The sequence below is a fragment of the Chelmon rostratus genome, chromosome 17 (assembly GCF_017976325.1).
Source record: "Chelmon rostratus isolate fCheRos1 chromosome 17, fCheRos1.pri, whole genome shotgun sequence".
Lineage (NCBI taxonomy): Eukaryota > Metazoa > Chordata > Actinopteri > Chaetodontiformes > Chaetodontidae > Chelmon > Chelmon rostratus.
Window position 1 is genome coordinate 19,842,476 of NC_055674.1, and position 17,710 is coordinate 19,860,185.

The 17,710-nt window shown below is 42.6% G+C and overlaps 1 protein-coding gene across 1 annotated transcript in view; it reads right to left on the minus strand.

The window, feature by feature from the left end:
• caskin1 (CASK interacting protein 1) overlaps positions 1–17,710 on the minus strand; it is a 90,597-nt gene that overhangs the window by 31,129 nt on the left and 41,758 nt on the right. The window contains exons 2-4 of the mRNA XM_041956689.1: positions 15,467–15,518; positions 3,436–3,533; positions 3,045–3,190 (exon numbers count right to left, since the gene is read on the minus strand). Coding sequence (XP_041812623.1) covers positions 3,045–3,190; positions 3,436–3,533; positions 15,467–15,518 — 296 coding nt within the window. The remainder of the gene's footprint in view (positions 1–3,044; positions 3,191–3,435; positions 3,534–15,466; positions 15,519–17,710) is intronic.

Consider the following 17,710-nt stretch of genomic DNA (forward strand, 5'->3'; position numbering starts at 1 on the left):
TTAAAACAAATGGAATGGTCACTGCTGTCAAACTGATGTCTCAGGTGTGTTGATCGACTCACGACGTCAACTTATGCAAGAAACAATTCCACCTTAAAAGCTGCTGGTAGCTGCTGATAGCCTTTGAGTGGCAGTGAATAAATTATTTTTCCTCCAGTCTTTCATCATTCACTCTCCTGGCGGTTACTTTACTTGTGATGCATTTGCAAACAGCAAAGCCAGCCTGTTAAACTCTGCATGTTTGTGCTGCAATTCTATGGTTTCATATCTTAATAGATGAGCTTGGCGTCTGCCTGCACTGCAGCTTTTCCTCAGTCATTTGCTCGGCACAGGTAAGCAAATGAAATAATTGAAAACACAAACCTCTTGTGTTAACTCTACTGCTTAGCTAAAGGTTTGGCTGACTGCTACATAATATTCTCAAGCTGATGAAACCATGCATACAGTCAACCAGGTGGTCAGTTATAATGTATGCAAACTTGCAACAGCATGAACATGTTACATAACCTTCAAAATGAGCCACAACTTAACCGTGCCCACGCATGCATGCATGCATGTCACAGGTACACTCAGGCACTTAAACAAATAGCATCTCAGAAGTTTTCCAAACATATCAGTCCTCATCCTTAAAACTTTTTCTCTCGTAACTTTAAAAAAAGAAAAAATAGTGTTTCAAAATACCAACAGTGGAGCGTAATCCAATCTCTAACCTGTTTGTCCATGTACGTAAAACCAATGCTATTCTTTATTTCTGTGCTCCTATAAGGATCATCAACCAAGGAGAGCCCTTTCTACAAGAGGCAGTGTTGTAAGCAAACTAACTGAGTTACTGTTTAGCTTGACTAAGCAGCTGATAAAATCTGCTCCTGTGTGTGATTACCAGCTGAACCAGACAAGCCTCTCTTGTCTAGTTCTGTCTGAAATCAAGCCATAGTTTCAACAGTGGTCAGTAAATGTGTCAGTTCTCACTGGAAACTGCATACGTGCTGTGTGAGAATGTGAAGCTTCAGGAGCAGCTACAGTAACTAATGGGGATGGGGCACAGCGAACAGTGAGCCGGCATTTCTTTGAACTGGTGAGAAGAAACCAAAGCACCAGCGGGTCACGCACAAACGGCACACAGAAAGGCCCAATCGCAAGGAGAAAAGGACATAATTCTGCAAACACACACACATTAGATGAAACATGTTTGCACAGAAAGTCACGCTCTGTTAAAAATCAAAAGCACTACAGATGTCCTCTGAATAGAAGGGCCGAGCAAACCAATCAGCGGGGGACACATTAATAAGCTTGTACATTTCCATCTATAAGCACCTTTTAACATCTCTGTAAAATGACTCACAACATCAGTTCACTGTTCTCTGAGCTTGTTGTCATGTTAAATATATATTCTTGCTTGTGTTCACAAAAAAAGACAACTGTTTTTGGCTCGTCAGCGTGTCCCTGTTACATGACCTCAGAGAGAGGCTTTGTTAAAGTGCTAAATGACAAATTAGGAGAATACGCCAAATTCTACTCCCTCATCTGTCTCGCCGTCCTTGTTTTTAAAGCAAATCGCTCTCAGATCTTCTCTGCGCCTTTTGCTTTTGCCCCGCTGGATGATAAATGATTCATTTTTTTAATCTGCGGTCTGTTTCAGCGTCTGCAATTTTTTATTCATTTGTCCTTGCGCACTGGGAGCAGCTGTGGATTACAGCTTCAGCCCCAGTTTGTTACCCTGTATAAATCATGGTTATTTAATCAAATAGAAGCAGCGGTTCTTCAGTTTGCGAGTCTGTGAATGCTGAGCGTTGCTCTCCTCGAGGGTATGTTAGCTGCTGTGGTGAGTCTGCTGTCTTCCATTGTTGTCGCTTTGGCAAGCCTGCAGCAGCAGTGCACTGTTTCTTAGCTGGAAAAGCCTCCAAGATGGAATTTTCTTTAGTCCCTCTGTTTCCTTTCGTTTCTTAAACGTCTTTCTTACATAGTCTTCTTTTTTTTACATTTGTGACAAATGAAAAATGGGCACAACGTTTATTTCTAACATGATGACTTTACATTGTAGACCTCTTAAACTTTAAACTTGACACAGCGTATTCAATTATATTATAATTAAATATAATTATAGTCAAGAATTGCATGTAGGTTTGACCCGTAAGGAAGGATATAAGTTCTTGTCCAAATCAAAGTGAGATGAATTTTATTGATTGTGATAAATACCAAGAATAAATCAGGACCATGCATAACAACACAATCCAAAGTTGTGTATAGTTTCTGTGCAGATGATGTGCTGTGGAAAAAAGTATTTTCTGCATAACCAACTGAATGCATCGTTGTCAAAAACTACAATGCACTGCTGTAATCACACAGCTTCGTTCAGAGACATTACCAACGTACAGCTCATAGAGACTCTCATCAGGAAAAGAACTACTGAAAGGGTGCAGCCAATTATTGCCAGTTTAAATCTGAAGCTCCGAACACAACCTTCTCGGGTGTAGGTTTGTGTAACATCAGTTAGCACGGCGATCTAGCCAGGTTAAAAGAGAGCCACCATCAAGACTCTGGCTTCATGCTCAACATACTTCACTAACCCATTGATCGGGCTTTGTAATAAACCGCTCTGCTTACGCAAGGTTTTCTATGCTCAGCATCTTTTATGAATAAAATGTAAGCACACTGTCAGAAATGATCTTTAGACGAAGTTCCAGTATAAATCTAAGAACATTTTTTTATAATGAGGCCCCAGGGGATCTAGGAATTGACAGTTAAGGACAAGACATATGTGATAAATGTAGCCTGATTCCTAATCCATGAACGCCACATCTTGCAGTGGCTCAGTGATTGAGACAGAGCTGGTGTTGTGCTCACTTTTCCCTTATAGCTGCTTTAAAGGAGCCGATCGCGTTCAGTCTGTTGGCAGCCCATTCTGCTATTTCAGAATGAGGGGCGCTTAATTACATATCAATTATGATTGACGGCTCTGTTGTGTGAATAACGTGTCGTTGGTACACAAACGACCTGCTCGGTTCTCCACTTTCTCTGCTTTTGGGGGGGCGGGCATCGCTTACCACGTCGTAGTGGCCGTGCTGCGCTGCCAGGTGGAGAGGAATCTGTCCTTCATCTGATTGGCCGTTGACAGATGAACCAGATTTCAGCAGCATCTTCATAGGCTCCGCCTTCCCCTGCCAGGCTGCGTAGTGCAGCGGCCGCATGCCTGCACACACAGAAACACACACACATCTGTCACACACTGAGATATACGATATTATCATTTATGTGCAAGGGGGTGACACATACGGCATTTTTTTTTTGTATGTGTAAAGCTCACTTTTCCCTCTGCTATTTTGGTATGTATGCATGTTTGTCTCTGTTTCTGTGTGTGTGTGTGTGTGTGTGTGTGTGTGTGTGTGTGTGTGTGCGTGTGTGTGTGTGTGCGTTTGTGCCCATTCCCCCCCTCACCTTTCTGGTCTCTGATGTCGACAGCAGCCTGTGACTCCAGCAGCAGAGTGATGAGCTCAAGGTTCCCATTGAGTGCCGCATGATGCAGCGGAGAAAACCTATTGTAGAAACACACACACACACACCCACCCACACACGCACATACACACACACGAACAAAGACATATATCATGGTTACATTTGTCATATGTGAATTACACGTATTTTCTAGCTCGCTATCACATCCTTTATTTTTATGTTTTCTGAATGACAGACACCTCCAGTTTCAAGGTATTTAGGACCAGACAACCACGTAAAAACAAGACCACACACACATACACACACATAATGGTAAAGCTTAGCATGACAAATAGATTTAATAGCAGAGGATTAGGACCAAACATCTGAGATGGGATGGTGGGAGATGAAAAAATATGCACAAGGGGAAAGGCATTATATTATGTAAAGGATACAGTGTGTGTGTGTGTGTGTGTGTGAGAGAGAGAGATAGAGGCCAGAGGCTGTATGCTGAGTAGACGAGCTTCATATGTCAGCTTTGATGGATAAGCATGAGAGAGGGTATAAGGAGGAGAAAGCATTACATACTGCAACCTGAGTACACAAAGAGGCAAATGTATGTGCACACACACACACACACACAAACACACACAAATCCCTTTGTGTGTCCTCCTGACACACACCTTGTATCTCACTCATATCGACAGTGACACGCGTCTCCTGACAACACTGCCCCAGAAAGCTTTATGAGGGCTCCGACCTTGTTGTGACGACCCATGAAACTAAGGTTGCACATGAACAGTCAAAAGGCGGTAAATGGGGCGGTTATCAACATCTGCTCCGGCCCCGTGTTATGAAAGAGGATGAAGAGATAGAAACTATATGAAAAGAAATGAAGCTCCATGGAGAAACCTGAGCACACTGACCAGGAATTGAAGGTCTCAGCCTGTTTTCTCTGCCTGCCTCTGTGACCTCATACACACCACTTAGACTGGATTTACATATTGTTATGCTCTCATTCCTGCTGAAGTTAGTGCTGCATCCCCAAGCTGTATTTTTTGAGCACACAGAAAGCCAAGGTCAACATAAATCGAGGTAAACCTGCAAATCCCTTTGTACAATGCTGATTGGTTGGTGCTGTTGAAATATTTGCATATGAATAGGATATTTGTCAAAATAGGTAACTGAGTCATCAATGTTATACATGCAGTAATATTATTCCATAGCGAATAAATAACTTAAACGTTATAATTATTATTTGCCAATAATCCAGCTTTGTAGTAGTGGGCCTGAACACTGGCCAGCCACCTGCCTGGGTTACAAAAACAAATGTACTGTATATACAATTTAAACGTGTCGGCTTGACAAGCCGCTCCAGCTGCGTGACACATCAGTCAACCTCATCCAATCACATCATTGTGTGCGCTGTTGGCTGCCTAGCTGCCCCTGATTCCAGTCTTGGTAGTGAATAAGTGCACTTCCCAAAATGTCAGACTATTGTTTTAAACCTTATTTAAACAAGTGCTTTTCTAGACAGAAGACACGCTGGATTCCATCAGATAGCACAGTAACATCACTTTCTGGTGGCTGAACCATAAACTCTCAATTGTCTCAATGATCCTTATTTGGGAACTTTATTGTGTTTGGCTAAGGAGACACCAGTAAAGAGAGAGAAACCTAAGAAAATAAAAGTCATTGCTATACAATCTCTGATGGGAGCCTTCAAGTGTGAGGCTCTAAACCAACCCACAGTGTTTACCTGTGAAATCAATGACTTATTTTATTATCAACAAATTTAATTAGCTGAACATATCAGAATAAAAACCTTGTTAGATCCATCTTTCTCCATAAGAACTCATATAGATGTGTTGGTTTCACATGACGTGTACTGCCTAATTGTGTCATTCTAATGAAATACGTACTGCAAATACAGATTATGAGGGGTGGTTGTCAACCGGCATAGAAATAGGAACCCAAGAGCAGGTATAAGAGTCAGCAGGCTAAAACACTGATAGACAACAGAAAGGCAGTGACAGCTAGATACATTTATATTTAAGGTATTTGGCTGATGAGTCAGACAAATGCATACATCAGGCAGAAGCAGATTATAGATGCATTGAGACACAAAGCAAGTAGACAAAACAGAGAAACAAAGTATACCTGGAAACAACTTAAAGAGCAACATGCAGGTTTTCTTTTGTTTGACCGTGTGCTGCTCTTTTTTTTTACTCTTTTAAATCAAAAACAAGCAAAACTGTAAGGAATGGATCAAACTATGTGTTATCTCTAAGCTATAAACATTAGCATGTTACACTAACTAGCTTACGAGCTACAGTAACCTAACGAACTGAGTATTTTGTGCAAGGACAAGGAGCATTTCATTAGCTAACGCTGTGTTTAAACCATTCCTGGAGGCTACTACATCACTGCAGGCTAACGTTAGCCACTCTGTTATTCATTTAATTTGGGGAAGTTTACCAAGCTTGTCCATGTATTTAAGCTAAGAGGCTAAACAATGCTGCCATATGCTAGAATGAAATACTTAATAGCGGCTAACACTGCAACACAAGAAGAGAGCTGCTTCTCCATGTCCACGTTTCTACATGATTATCAACATGTGAGAAGGCTAACTTTTTTCTTGGGACATTCAGCTTTAGCCTCGGCCGTTTAGCATAAAATCGCATATGTAGCTATCAAGTACATATTTAAGATTTCACAAGATTCTCATTTTAAAATAATTGAAGTGGAGACATTAAAAAGCCAGACTGAGGCAGCGGTTTTAACCAAGCTAATAGCTTGGCAGCTAACATCAGCTACAACAGATGCAGCTGATGAAATCCACTGGCGACTTTTGTCATTTCAGCCAAAAACAAACAGCAACAGTCAACAGCTGCTGACTAGAATTGAGAAAGCCTGCTTTTGTCTGCCTTCGCTTGAACTCAAGGACCCATTGTTTCGGAAATTATAAAGAGTTTCAAGTGGTAAATCTGTCAGCGTTTCTGTCCTCTGCACATGTGGCGTGAGAGGAAAGCTCGACGCAGCATCAGTAAGTGAAGGGCGTGGGGTTGAGAGAACAGTCTTTTTAACAATCATCAGTTAAAGAGACAGATGTGTATATTTTTGGTGAAGTCTAGTTTCTGGTTAGCGCTCGGCTCAGCTTTGCTCTTTTGCGATTGGACGCTGAGTGTTCTGTAACCACGGAGACGGCGCCAGCTTTACTACTGGCAAGTGGCATGTGTGAGAGTCAGCTTGCAGGCTATTGAGTCTCTATGTGTGAATTATTTTGTGAGAAATCCAGTCCTACTGGAAGACACTGCTGAATATAGTCAGAGTCCCACTCACTATGTGTGTGTTTGAGTGAGTGTGGAGCAGCATACTAAAAAGCCTGAGTGACCCGCTCTGGTTTATTCACTACAGATCACCCCTGTGTCTCCATTTCTTCTTCTCCTCCATGTCTCTGCAGGCACTTCTTCTGTCCTGCTCTTTCTCTTGGTTTTGACTCTTATTTTCCTCTCCTCTTTTCTATTCCTCCTCTATCACCTTCCCTATATCCTTTTCTTCATGTGTTCTCTGTCTCATTCACTTCTTTTATTCTCACTATGAAGACAACTACTAATGATATTGACAAATACATAGTAATAATTTATCATTTATTAATAGGAATTTGTTATTACTGCATTTTCTGCACCATATGCACGTCATGTCACAGTAATTTTGAATATCCTGCACTGAAAATGTAAGTAACACAGAAATATTCTAAAAGCTAATATATATTAGTATAGAGTTATAAAGCTTTATGCAGCTATTTATTATTGGATTAGCATTTCTGATGCATTAACATGCAAGCTGCATTTCAATGTTGCAGCTGGTCAGGGTGGAGATTGTAAATGTTACTTTAACTAAGAGTTTTACCTTAATATGTTTTGTACATAACTTGTATCTATAGCTGTTGAAGTGCAGTACCTAAGTGCAGTACTTGAGTAAATACTTGGCGGTTTTCCACAGCTGGTGTTTCCACAGATGAATACACAGAGGATGAACCGGCCTGCTTGTTAAGAAAGCCTGACATTTCACCACCTGTTCAGATTCAGATTCCGATCAAATTTACTGTCACACGCCAGGAAAATTGTTTAATCCAGAGCTGACACAATAAAGTCAAATAAAGACAGTCGATGCAGATCAGTAATAATCCATTTTGATATAAAAGTGCAGGTCAGCTAAGTGACCTGTTGATTAAACCTGTGTGTTTTACTGGCTGCTGGCTTGTGGAATAAAAGAGTTCTTGTACGTACTTTGAGTCTCTTTCCCAGGTTTCTCAGGTTGCTGCTGTGACTGAATTTGGAGTGAAGGGGATGGGTACTAGCCCGTAAAATATTTATATAATATATATGTGATTTGTCCTGATTTGTTGTTGCAGTCTGGCTTGGTCCCGTTTGTGCAAATTACCAAGCACACAGATAAGAACGGAAGCCCAACAGTTTATATTAAGATGGTTAAGTCGGAATAAAGTAAAAAAAAAAGTCTCTTTCTCTGCTGCAATTTGCTGATTTTTGCAGAGGCACAGTGAAGTTTATCGTCTGTTTCAACTTTGATGTCGTGACCGTTTCCACTGTTTCCGCATGGATTTCTGTAGCAGGCAGATTTGTTCCCTCGAAAATCAATTTCAATCGATTTTGTTTTCTTCAAGTTTAATTCCAGGAAACTGTCCAGGCACCACTGTTTAAAAGCTGTCTTCTCTTCCTCAAAAGCACCAAGAGATGCCTGGTTGGAGTGTTATCTGCTTACTTGTAAAACATGTGTGCTGGGTTCAAGGCTCAGCAGGCGTTGGAGTGCGACGTGCAGAGGACTGGTGAAATCACAGAGCCTTGCGGAGCGCCCGTTCTGTGCTTGGATGTGCCACAACTGAACATTACTTGTTCACAAAAAAACTGCTCATCCACTTGATCAACCCAGAACCTGCTACTGAAGGCAATTAACACCATTTTCACAAGACCGTGCTTGTTGTAAGAGTACGGGTCTAGCAGGGGTGAGACATGGGGTGAGAGAGGAGGTGTTTTAATGATTTTCTCCAAGCATTTCATAATGATGGAGGTAAGGTTAGCAGGGCAGAGGTCCTTCTTTTCTTTTGACCTTTTGGCCTTTTCATCCGCTCCACTTGTTTTCCCTCAGGTTTGTTTTCCTCATGTTAACACTGTGGAGGTAACAGTGTTCTGATCATTGATCAGCAAAACCTGTCACACCCTGCATTGCCACGGCTGCCTCTGTACTGTTGCTAACTACGTCAGTCCTGGTCTTGTGACTGTTTCTGTCATCGTCGGGAGCCAGCTTTTTCTGGTTCAGTTTAATAATTCGCTCTGGTGTGTTGACATCATATTTGAAATACCAGTTAAGTAATTCAGCCTCCCAGTCTTCAAGATACCTTTTTGTTCAAAGCTGACCCACTGTGACACACAAGTTGTGAAAGGCTGAAGGCAGGAAACACAAGTGTTTGTGAGCAGTGAACAGCACAGACTACATGAAAGGCTGTCACATGATTGGAGGCAGTCCTGCTCTGGATGCTACACAGTGATACCTTTCTCTGTGTCACACCGTGGTGAGGTTGTCTCATTTTGGGTTTGTTGTCTTGTCATTTCCTGTTTTATTTTGAAAGTCTAACTCTCCTCTCGTTTCAGAGCACTTGGCCTTCCTCATGTGTCACCTGTGTGTCCGCCCCGATCACCTGTTGTCTCCACCTGTTCCTGATTACCCTCCACGTGTTAAATTGTCGGCATCTCCCTTGTCTTGTGCCAGTGTGTCTTAGTCCTATGGTCGATTCACCCGTGCTTACCTTGTCTATTGCCACAGCCACAGTATCATTGCCTTCGTGTTTATTGATCCTCTTCGTGAGTGTTTTTTGTTGTAAGTTCTATAGTCTAGTTTTGTTATATTGTTCTTGCTAGTTCTAGCCGATTTTCTGTTTTTGTGGTAGCATCTTTTGTTTCATCTGTTATCTAGCATTGTGTTAGTTTTCCTCCGTGTTTTCAGGAGTGATCTTTTGTTTCTGTTATTTTGTTAGTGAAGTTCATAGGTCTGTCATAGTTGTTTGTTTCATCCTCCGTGTGGAGCGTTTTTTGTTACTAGAACAATTTTCATAGCCACTTTGATTTCACTCTGTGAAGAGATCTCTGAACTGTGTGAAATAAATCTGTGGAACTTGCGATCTCTGCATCTGAGTCCTCACTCCAGTATCGGCCTGACACTCTGGCTGTTATTACGTATTACAGTTATGGTGAATCCTACACGTCTGCTTGTTGCTGTATATATTTCAGTGTAAAGCACACTGAATTTACTTGTCGGTGCACTGCTGCATTAAATAGTCAGGCCTTGTCTTGCCGAATACTTATAATATTACTGATGCTGATACTCATTAACCATTATTTGAACTTTTAATGAGAAAAAGCATGTCCTATTTATTATCAGTACACAGGAAAATGGGTCAAGGGTAAACATTCCTACGGAAGCCCAGTGTCTGTGTACTGCTGTAGTCAGAATTGTAAAAAAACTTGATTGTGATTAAACCTTAAAGCGATGATGTTAGCATCACTGCACCTTTCTGCAGCTCTAAACCGGACAGGAACATGTTGGACCCTCTCATCACAACAAACACTGAGCAGGCAGAGGAGGAGCGTCCCCACTGCGCATGTGTCATCACCCACTTCTTCATCTCAGCAGCGACCGCGTCTTCTTCCCCTCGCTTTCCCCTTCAGGGTTAAACAGGGATATCGTTACACAATGCTGCACGAGGCTAAGTACAACGGCACTGTGTGTGTGTGTGTGTGTGGGAGCAGCCTTGCAGTGTGTCAGGGGGGTACATGTATGGGGAAGGGGGAGGGGGAGGGAAGCCCTTGCTTTTGCCAAGTAGTAAAACCTGCCATGCAATATTTATACACCGCTTCTCCTTCACAAATCCGCCTCTCTCTTCCTCTCTCTATCCATCTTCCTCCAGATCTCTCTCTCACTCTCTTCTCCTCCCACCCCAGCCTTCAATAACCTCACTATTTCCCTCCACTGCTCCATCCTTTCTCCTCCTGTACTCCATCTTAGCTGTTTACCGACTTAGCACTGTCTATCTTGCAGAGCAGCTCATGTTACAATTCTTCATCTAATCTGTGGTCTACAGCCTCGGCCCCTGAACTGATCTTATTACCTCTCAAAATTCACAAGTAACTTAAGGCTAAAATAACTACCCCCTTCAAAACTGTCTGCTCGACTTTTGTTGGCTGAGGAGGCAGAAACGCTGCAGTTTTTAGCGGCAGCATGATTAATGTTTACATCCTGTAGCTCCGGCCTGGAAATGAGCTGAGCAGCAGCATATATTAATGTTAAATAAATGAATCTGACAGGTTCAATTAACAGCTGTGGCCTACAGTGCTTCACCAGGTAAATAATGAGTTTAATACAGATGACAAAGTTTAACAGAGACATTGTTAAATTGACCTGAGGTCATCAGCTAGATCATTTCTCTGGTGAAGAGTCACCACTCTGTTTCTCCCTGTTGAACTACAAAAATGGACAGCCCCCTGGTGGTCATACAGAGGCGTGACAGAGTGATGTGTCTTCACACACAAACAATCTTTGGCTCAACACATTTATCGGTGGCTGAGGGTTCATTCACCAGAAAACAGCCAAAGGTGTCATATTAGCCATTACAGAATGTAATGACTAATATAATGTTCATTAGCGTATCTGTGCGCTAAATGTGAAGCTCCAGCAAGCAGCTGCTTAGCTTAGCTTAGCACAAAGAGGGGAAATAGGGAGACGGACTGCTTTTGTCTGAAGGTAACAAAATGAGTACATGATAACAGCAACTTAAAAGCTATTTAACACATCATATCTTCTTTGTTAAAACGAAAACAGAACTGTAAAAACAGCACATTGTGGCTTTACTGACCCCGATATAGAAATAGTCTGACACATAACCACAAGTCCTTGTCAGACTTTGATTTTCACACAGATGTTTCCTGTCTTTGCGCTAAGCCAAGCTAACCGGCTGCTGGGGGTAGTTTCATATTTAAAGTACAGACATAAGAGTGGTATTCTGTTGAGACATAGCTGTGCACATGGCCAAATACACACACGATACAACACCACCAAAGCACGTTTATCAAAAAGATAAAAGTGTCTCACAATGATGACACCACTGACACACGCTGAGGGGGGGGGGGGTGATGTCGGGAGGTTAGGGATCGAGTGGAAGCGGGTTTGTATGTATGTATGCAGGGACACAGCCACAGTAAACCCCTCGTATCAACACATCGCTGCATCACTGCCTCTAAAACCACATCTCACGTATCTCCATCTTAGAAACCAAACTCGTTCATTGGCTTGGTGTTTCAGTTCCTCTCACCAGCTGTCTCTGTTTATTTATCTCTGTTGCTATCTCTGCCTCCCCCATGATCATCTTTAAGTCTCCCCTCTCTCCTCTCACCCATGCACACATACACATACGGGGTCTTCCAAGGTCTTCCGAAATCACACTGCTCCAACATTCACACAGTGGACAGGGAAAGAAGGAAGGAAGAAGGCTCATATATCAGCTTGTCTAGAGTCTCTGTCCCTTGCTAATCAGTGTGTCAGTCCGCCTGCACGTGACGTGTCTGTCCCCAGGATTTATCTGGCCATAAAACACACAGGCTGTCGCGTATTCCGCAGATTCCAGATCATCTCAGAAAGGAGTTATGTATATGATGTCTCTCTGTTAGGAGATGATATCTCTGGCAGTGCCCTGGAGGCGCGCTAATGCAGACAGGGATTCATTCAGCCTTTGCTTAACAAGGGTGCAGTCGAGTAAAATGTTCTCTCACATCGAAGACCTCATGGCTATACTGGCAAAAAGCTATTCTGTAAGTGTTGAGATGACTCACATACTCATCTCCGAGTCATATTTATCTTTAAGGCAGCAATCGGTTAGCATGGTAGCATTTTTTATTCAAGAATGGCTGCTTTGAGTCTCATTATTTTCTCTTTAGCTTCAAAAGGCAGAGAATCACTGAAACCACCCAACCAACAACATTACTTAACCATTTGTCGATGACACTGTACTTTCTCTAAAACGTTTCCACACTGTGGATTCTGATTGGTCGGCACCGTTTTGGGCTGGAATTGTGTGCTAGCACCCTTTGTGTGTTACAGTCCAGCATGGACCTGACCTGAAGAGAGAAAAACTGAAATAGGAGCATGATGCTACCAATTCCACTAAAATACCATCTGTCGTCTATCACAATATAGACATATTCAGTTGCTACGTTTGAAATATTCTCCATTTTATTCAGTTCATCGGTTGTCTCTGCCATCACACGGTATCAAATAAGAGTATGCTAATTTTAAATGACTTGGATAAAGTCGCCAGTGACGTTCATTAGGATTTTAGCAAATGATAAAATGGCATGAGAGGAACATCGAGGTGTAGTTACGGTGTTTTTGTTGCTTTGCATCTTTTTTTAGAATTGGCATTTTATTGCCTCCATCATCAGTCTTTCTTCCAGATGCAGAGTGCCGAGTGTTACGCAGTGTTTAACCCACACCCACTTTACCACACTTCTTGGTGCACTCTATGTGTGACCACACATAAATACGTGATATCACACCTGGCACAGGTATGACGCTTGTTCTATTTCTGCTTCTTTCCTTTCCTCTAACACATTTTCCGTCTGCGGTTTCACATGCTGTGTAAAGCTCCACGTCGAGACAAACACACTCACATACAGTGCATATATAATTGTAGTGGAGCTCTCTTGTAATGTACTCTCAGGTCTCAATGGGGATCTCCTTGTCAGGCTTTATAAAGAGGGATCTAAGTGCTTTGTTGTTGTCACATTTGCAGTCTCCTGTGAGCTACACTGCGTCCCTACTGTACAAACCTCTCTCTTTCCGTTCATTTCTCTCCATCATGTCACCCCATCACCGCTCTCTCCACTTTGCTCCTACTCGCTCTCTTTTTTTTTGATGGTGTAACCTCTGCTGAATGGCATGACTTCAGGAATTCTATTACAGGACACAATCAAGTCCAGTTTATGTATATAGCTCAGAAACACAAATCACAATTTGCCTCAAGGGGCTTTATTATATCTACAAACAGAGGAGATGAGCAAAATCTGTGGTGAAAGATCCCAATTAAGAGCTTTTTTTTCTTCCAGACTTCATTACGAGTCTCCGAGCGATTGCCAAGAAGAGCAAATGAATCTAAAACGAATACGTTTATGCAGACTCATTAGCCATGTGTGCTCATTACAAAATGAAATTCAACTCGATCCATGCATTTCTCTCGTAAACTTTATTTATGACTCATGCAGCAGACGAACACACACGGCCACGTCAGCATCAGCCAATGTGATGCACTTAATACTGTGGGAGGAATGAAGGGGCAAAGAGGCAATATCAGTAAACACACTAATTAGATTACACTGCTCAGTTTCACTTAGAGTGGCAAAGCAGCGCTGTGAGGATTACTTTTGATCTTTATCTTTACAGAAAGCACTTTATTCCGTGCAGTTTGTAGTCCTTCAGCTCTGTTTGAATTACTCTCTCAAGGCCTGAAGCTGGCATGACTCGTGGTTGTAGGAATCTGCATATCCGCCTCGCGTCGTTCCCTGCTGCACTGTGCAGACAGTCATGTATCATGGATGAACAGGTGCCAAGTTAATGGAAAAATAGAGGACCACCAGGAGCATCTGCTCCAATGCTGGATTCAGAATGATTAGCTCGGGTCTCTTGGAATTCACTCGTGAATGTATAAATGCTTATAGCATATGTAGACTTCAAATGAACAGTTAATGACACATTTGCCAAACTATGTTTTGTTTGTTTATGCCATGCCTTCTCCAAAGTCTGTAAAGAGAGTGAAAGAATTTTCCTACTACTAATACGTACAAGTACAGCCACAAAGATTCTGTTACAGCATCCATCATAAATGAGCTTTATTATGCTTATAAAATGCAAACACTGCCAGTGAAGAAACTCTAAGCTAAATGTGGCTGCTTCAAGATGCTCAGCTTGGCGTGGACACAGGAACCGCAGAAACTTTCTCAGGGGACCAAGAACCCTGCAAACAGGGACACAAGCCTCATTCACAAAACAAGGAAGTGCTGGGTGCTACTACTGCAGTATGCAGTCTAGGCCAGGGGTCGACTCTGGGGTGAGAGGGTGCAAACGAGCTGAGAGCACGAGCGAATGAGACAGAGAGGGAGCGACTGAATGAGAGAAATCAAACTTGATTTGACGATATTTTGGCTGCTCTCACGTTCCAAAGCAGAAATAATCAGCAAACCATCAGTCTCCCTTTACACCTCTGCGTGCCTCCTTTTCATTCATTTATCAAATCCAGCGAGAAACATCAGAGTCACGCTCCAGTGCAAACAAATAACGTGATGACTCTCTGAGTCTCCATGTGTACGAATATTTCATTTCAAACATTGTTTTTTAATCCGTCATCTGTAATTTGCATGGTCCTTCAGATGCATCAGAAACGGAAAGGAGCTGTTTGGGGGTTCGGCTGCGTCGAGATCTGCTGATTCACATCATTTTCACACCCATCAAAGCGTTCAGTGACCTCTTGTGTCCTGTATGGAAGCACCTGCATTTGCAAAATGGCTTGAAAAAGTGACTTGTAGTGATTGATCAAATGATCAGATGGCATGAGGGACTGTGGGATAGTGAGGTGCAGTTTGTTTGTTTGAAGCACATAGACACGCAGCTGCATGTTGCACACATGCAAGGCTTTGATTGACATGAATGCTCTCTGTGCCACACGGCACTCTGGTCTGAACTTCAGCTGAGTGATATCAGAGCTAATCCTCTAGCTCTTAATACTATAGAGACACAAGTGAAACTACCAGGATAATACAGCTTTTACGTGAATGGGAGGGGGAAGTGGATGAGGATGGATATTAAAAGGGGGAGGGAGAGGCGGAGGGGAGTGAGCAAGAATGGTGGAGGGAATGAAGAGAGTAAGGGTGAGTAAAAAAAATGCACTATGAGGGAAAGGAGCGTGACTCACCCGTCTGTGTCCTGGAAGTTGACATTCACTTTCTTCGTAGAACCGAGGAGCTCTGGAACACAAATAAAGTGGAACATTAATTAACTTTTGCAGCCAGTAAATGATAATAATAGCCACCTGATGCCTTTTTATGATATCACGCAGCAATATAAGTGAGGACTTATGCCCGCTCTGTGATAACACCTGTCTCTCGTTCTGAACATTTACATCACTCAGAGCGTGGTTGCTCCTCTGTGTGGCGACGTATGGGGTGAGCTAACACGAACGCTGAATTCACAACCAAAACCTGCTGATGAAAAGACCATAAAAACATACAAAATGTGCAACTAGCTCATACATGTAGCCTCTTTTAGAGCATGAAAATGACCCAAACAACCCAAACTAAGTCCAACAAAAGTCTATGGCAAAGATTAGAAAGTAACTTTGAGACAATATTTATGGTATGGCTAGTAAATACCCTATAATTTATGCTAGAATTCAATTTCTTTCACATTTTGTGCAGTATGGAGGCGCTTTATTCTAAATTCTGTGAAACCATGCTGGAGACTCAAAGAGCCTGGTTTAGGGCCAGGGACTCTTAGTCTCCTCCGCTGAGCTGGGCTTAATCTCATTCCTGTCCCAAGCCAGTTAGCATGCGGTGAAACAGAAGAATAAAACCATCTGACTGCAAGTCATGACCAAACTCTGCTACTCTAAACAAAAGCTCACATGCCAGAGAACGAGGGGAAATACACAAAGTCGAGTTCTGTTTTGCTCCTCAGTCATGTATTCACTGGAAGAAACAACAAACAAACTTCCACACACATTTCTTGCAGTGTCTTAAGCTTGGTTTAAAAATGGAGTAACGTTAAGGAGTCTACAGACATGCTAGCTGCTCTGTGAGGCTCTTTGAGCTAATGCTAATGTTAGCAAGCTAACATGCTGACGGTGATGTATGACTTTAGACAGCTGCTGGAGAGGAGTCAGTTCTCCTCAGCTCTCTCTCTGTCTCACAGTGATGACATCACTGACTCACTCACTCATTCTGTCAATCACAGCTCAGCGGGCATGGTGATTGGCTTGCAGCCAGAGCAGTGTCACAGGTGAGGAAGCCAATGGCAGGGTCAATGACCTCTCTAATGATGTAAACACACATTAACACTCACGTACATGTTCATCACATGCAGACACGCATTACTTTTCATTCTCTACACTTGTTTTTATGTCTGCTGTGAGCCGATGATGAAGAACTGAGGCACAGCCTAGATGAGTTTGCGCTCTCTTTTTCTGCTTTCTCTCTTTGACTCTTTCTGCACACTCACGCACACACACGCTCCCTCCAGGGTGCAGGAAACAGGACAGTCCCTCTATTGTGGAGGAGACAGCTCCCAGCGCCACTGGGAGAGGAACATTGATTTCCTAACAGGCTATTTCTGGCCGCTAAATGCAAGGATTCACACACACACACACACACACACACACACACACACACACACACATAGAGGATGCAGATAGTGCTTTTGAAAGCTCTTGTGCTTGTGAGAGGGGTATAACACCATAGAACCTGATATGCATCCACTAACATGCATTAACACAAAGGTGTGGTGAAGCTGTGGAAAAAGGTTCAGAGAAGGAGGTCAGAGAAACTGACGTGAAACATTTTAAGAGAAAGGAAAGAGAGACAGAGTGCACACACACACACACACGCACACACACCAGTCTTTGTTCAAGGTCTTCCACATCTGTCCAGCAGCCATAAACCGTGACCATTTGACTCCATACCGTGATCAGAGCATCAGGGCCGACCTGTGGCTCTGTTATGTGACAGGAAAATAGACACACCCGAGCGAACAGGACGAAAATCCCCTTGTTTAATCTAATGGTGTCTTTTTACGACAGACCTTTGTGAGAAAAACTTTCCAATGAGTGCATCTGGTATCCACCTTGGAAACCATCTCTTCACTTTTCAGTGGATGCACTGTGCCTGGAGCTGTCACATCTGTGTCTTTTAGTGATCTCCTACGTTTTTCAACATGGCCAATATTGTCAACAACTTTCAAGGAAATGAATGAACTGGATAAACTGACCATTCGCTAAGCTAACTACTGCTACACCTGTCCAGGTTTTCAGTTTTCACACGGCTCATATATCATCAAAAATCTCACTAGGTTTCGAAGCAATGGGTCCATGATGTCAGACAGAAGTAGACAAAAGCGGCTGAAGTGTATCAGCTGTAGCTAACAAGCTAATGAAGCTAACATTAGC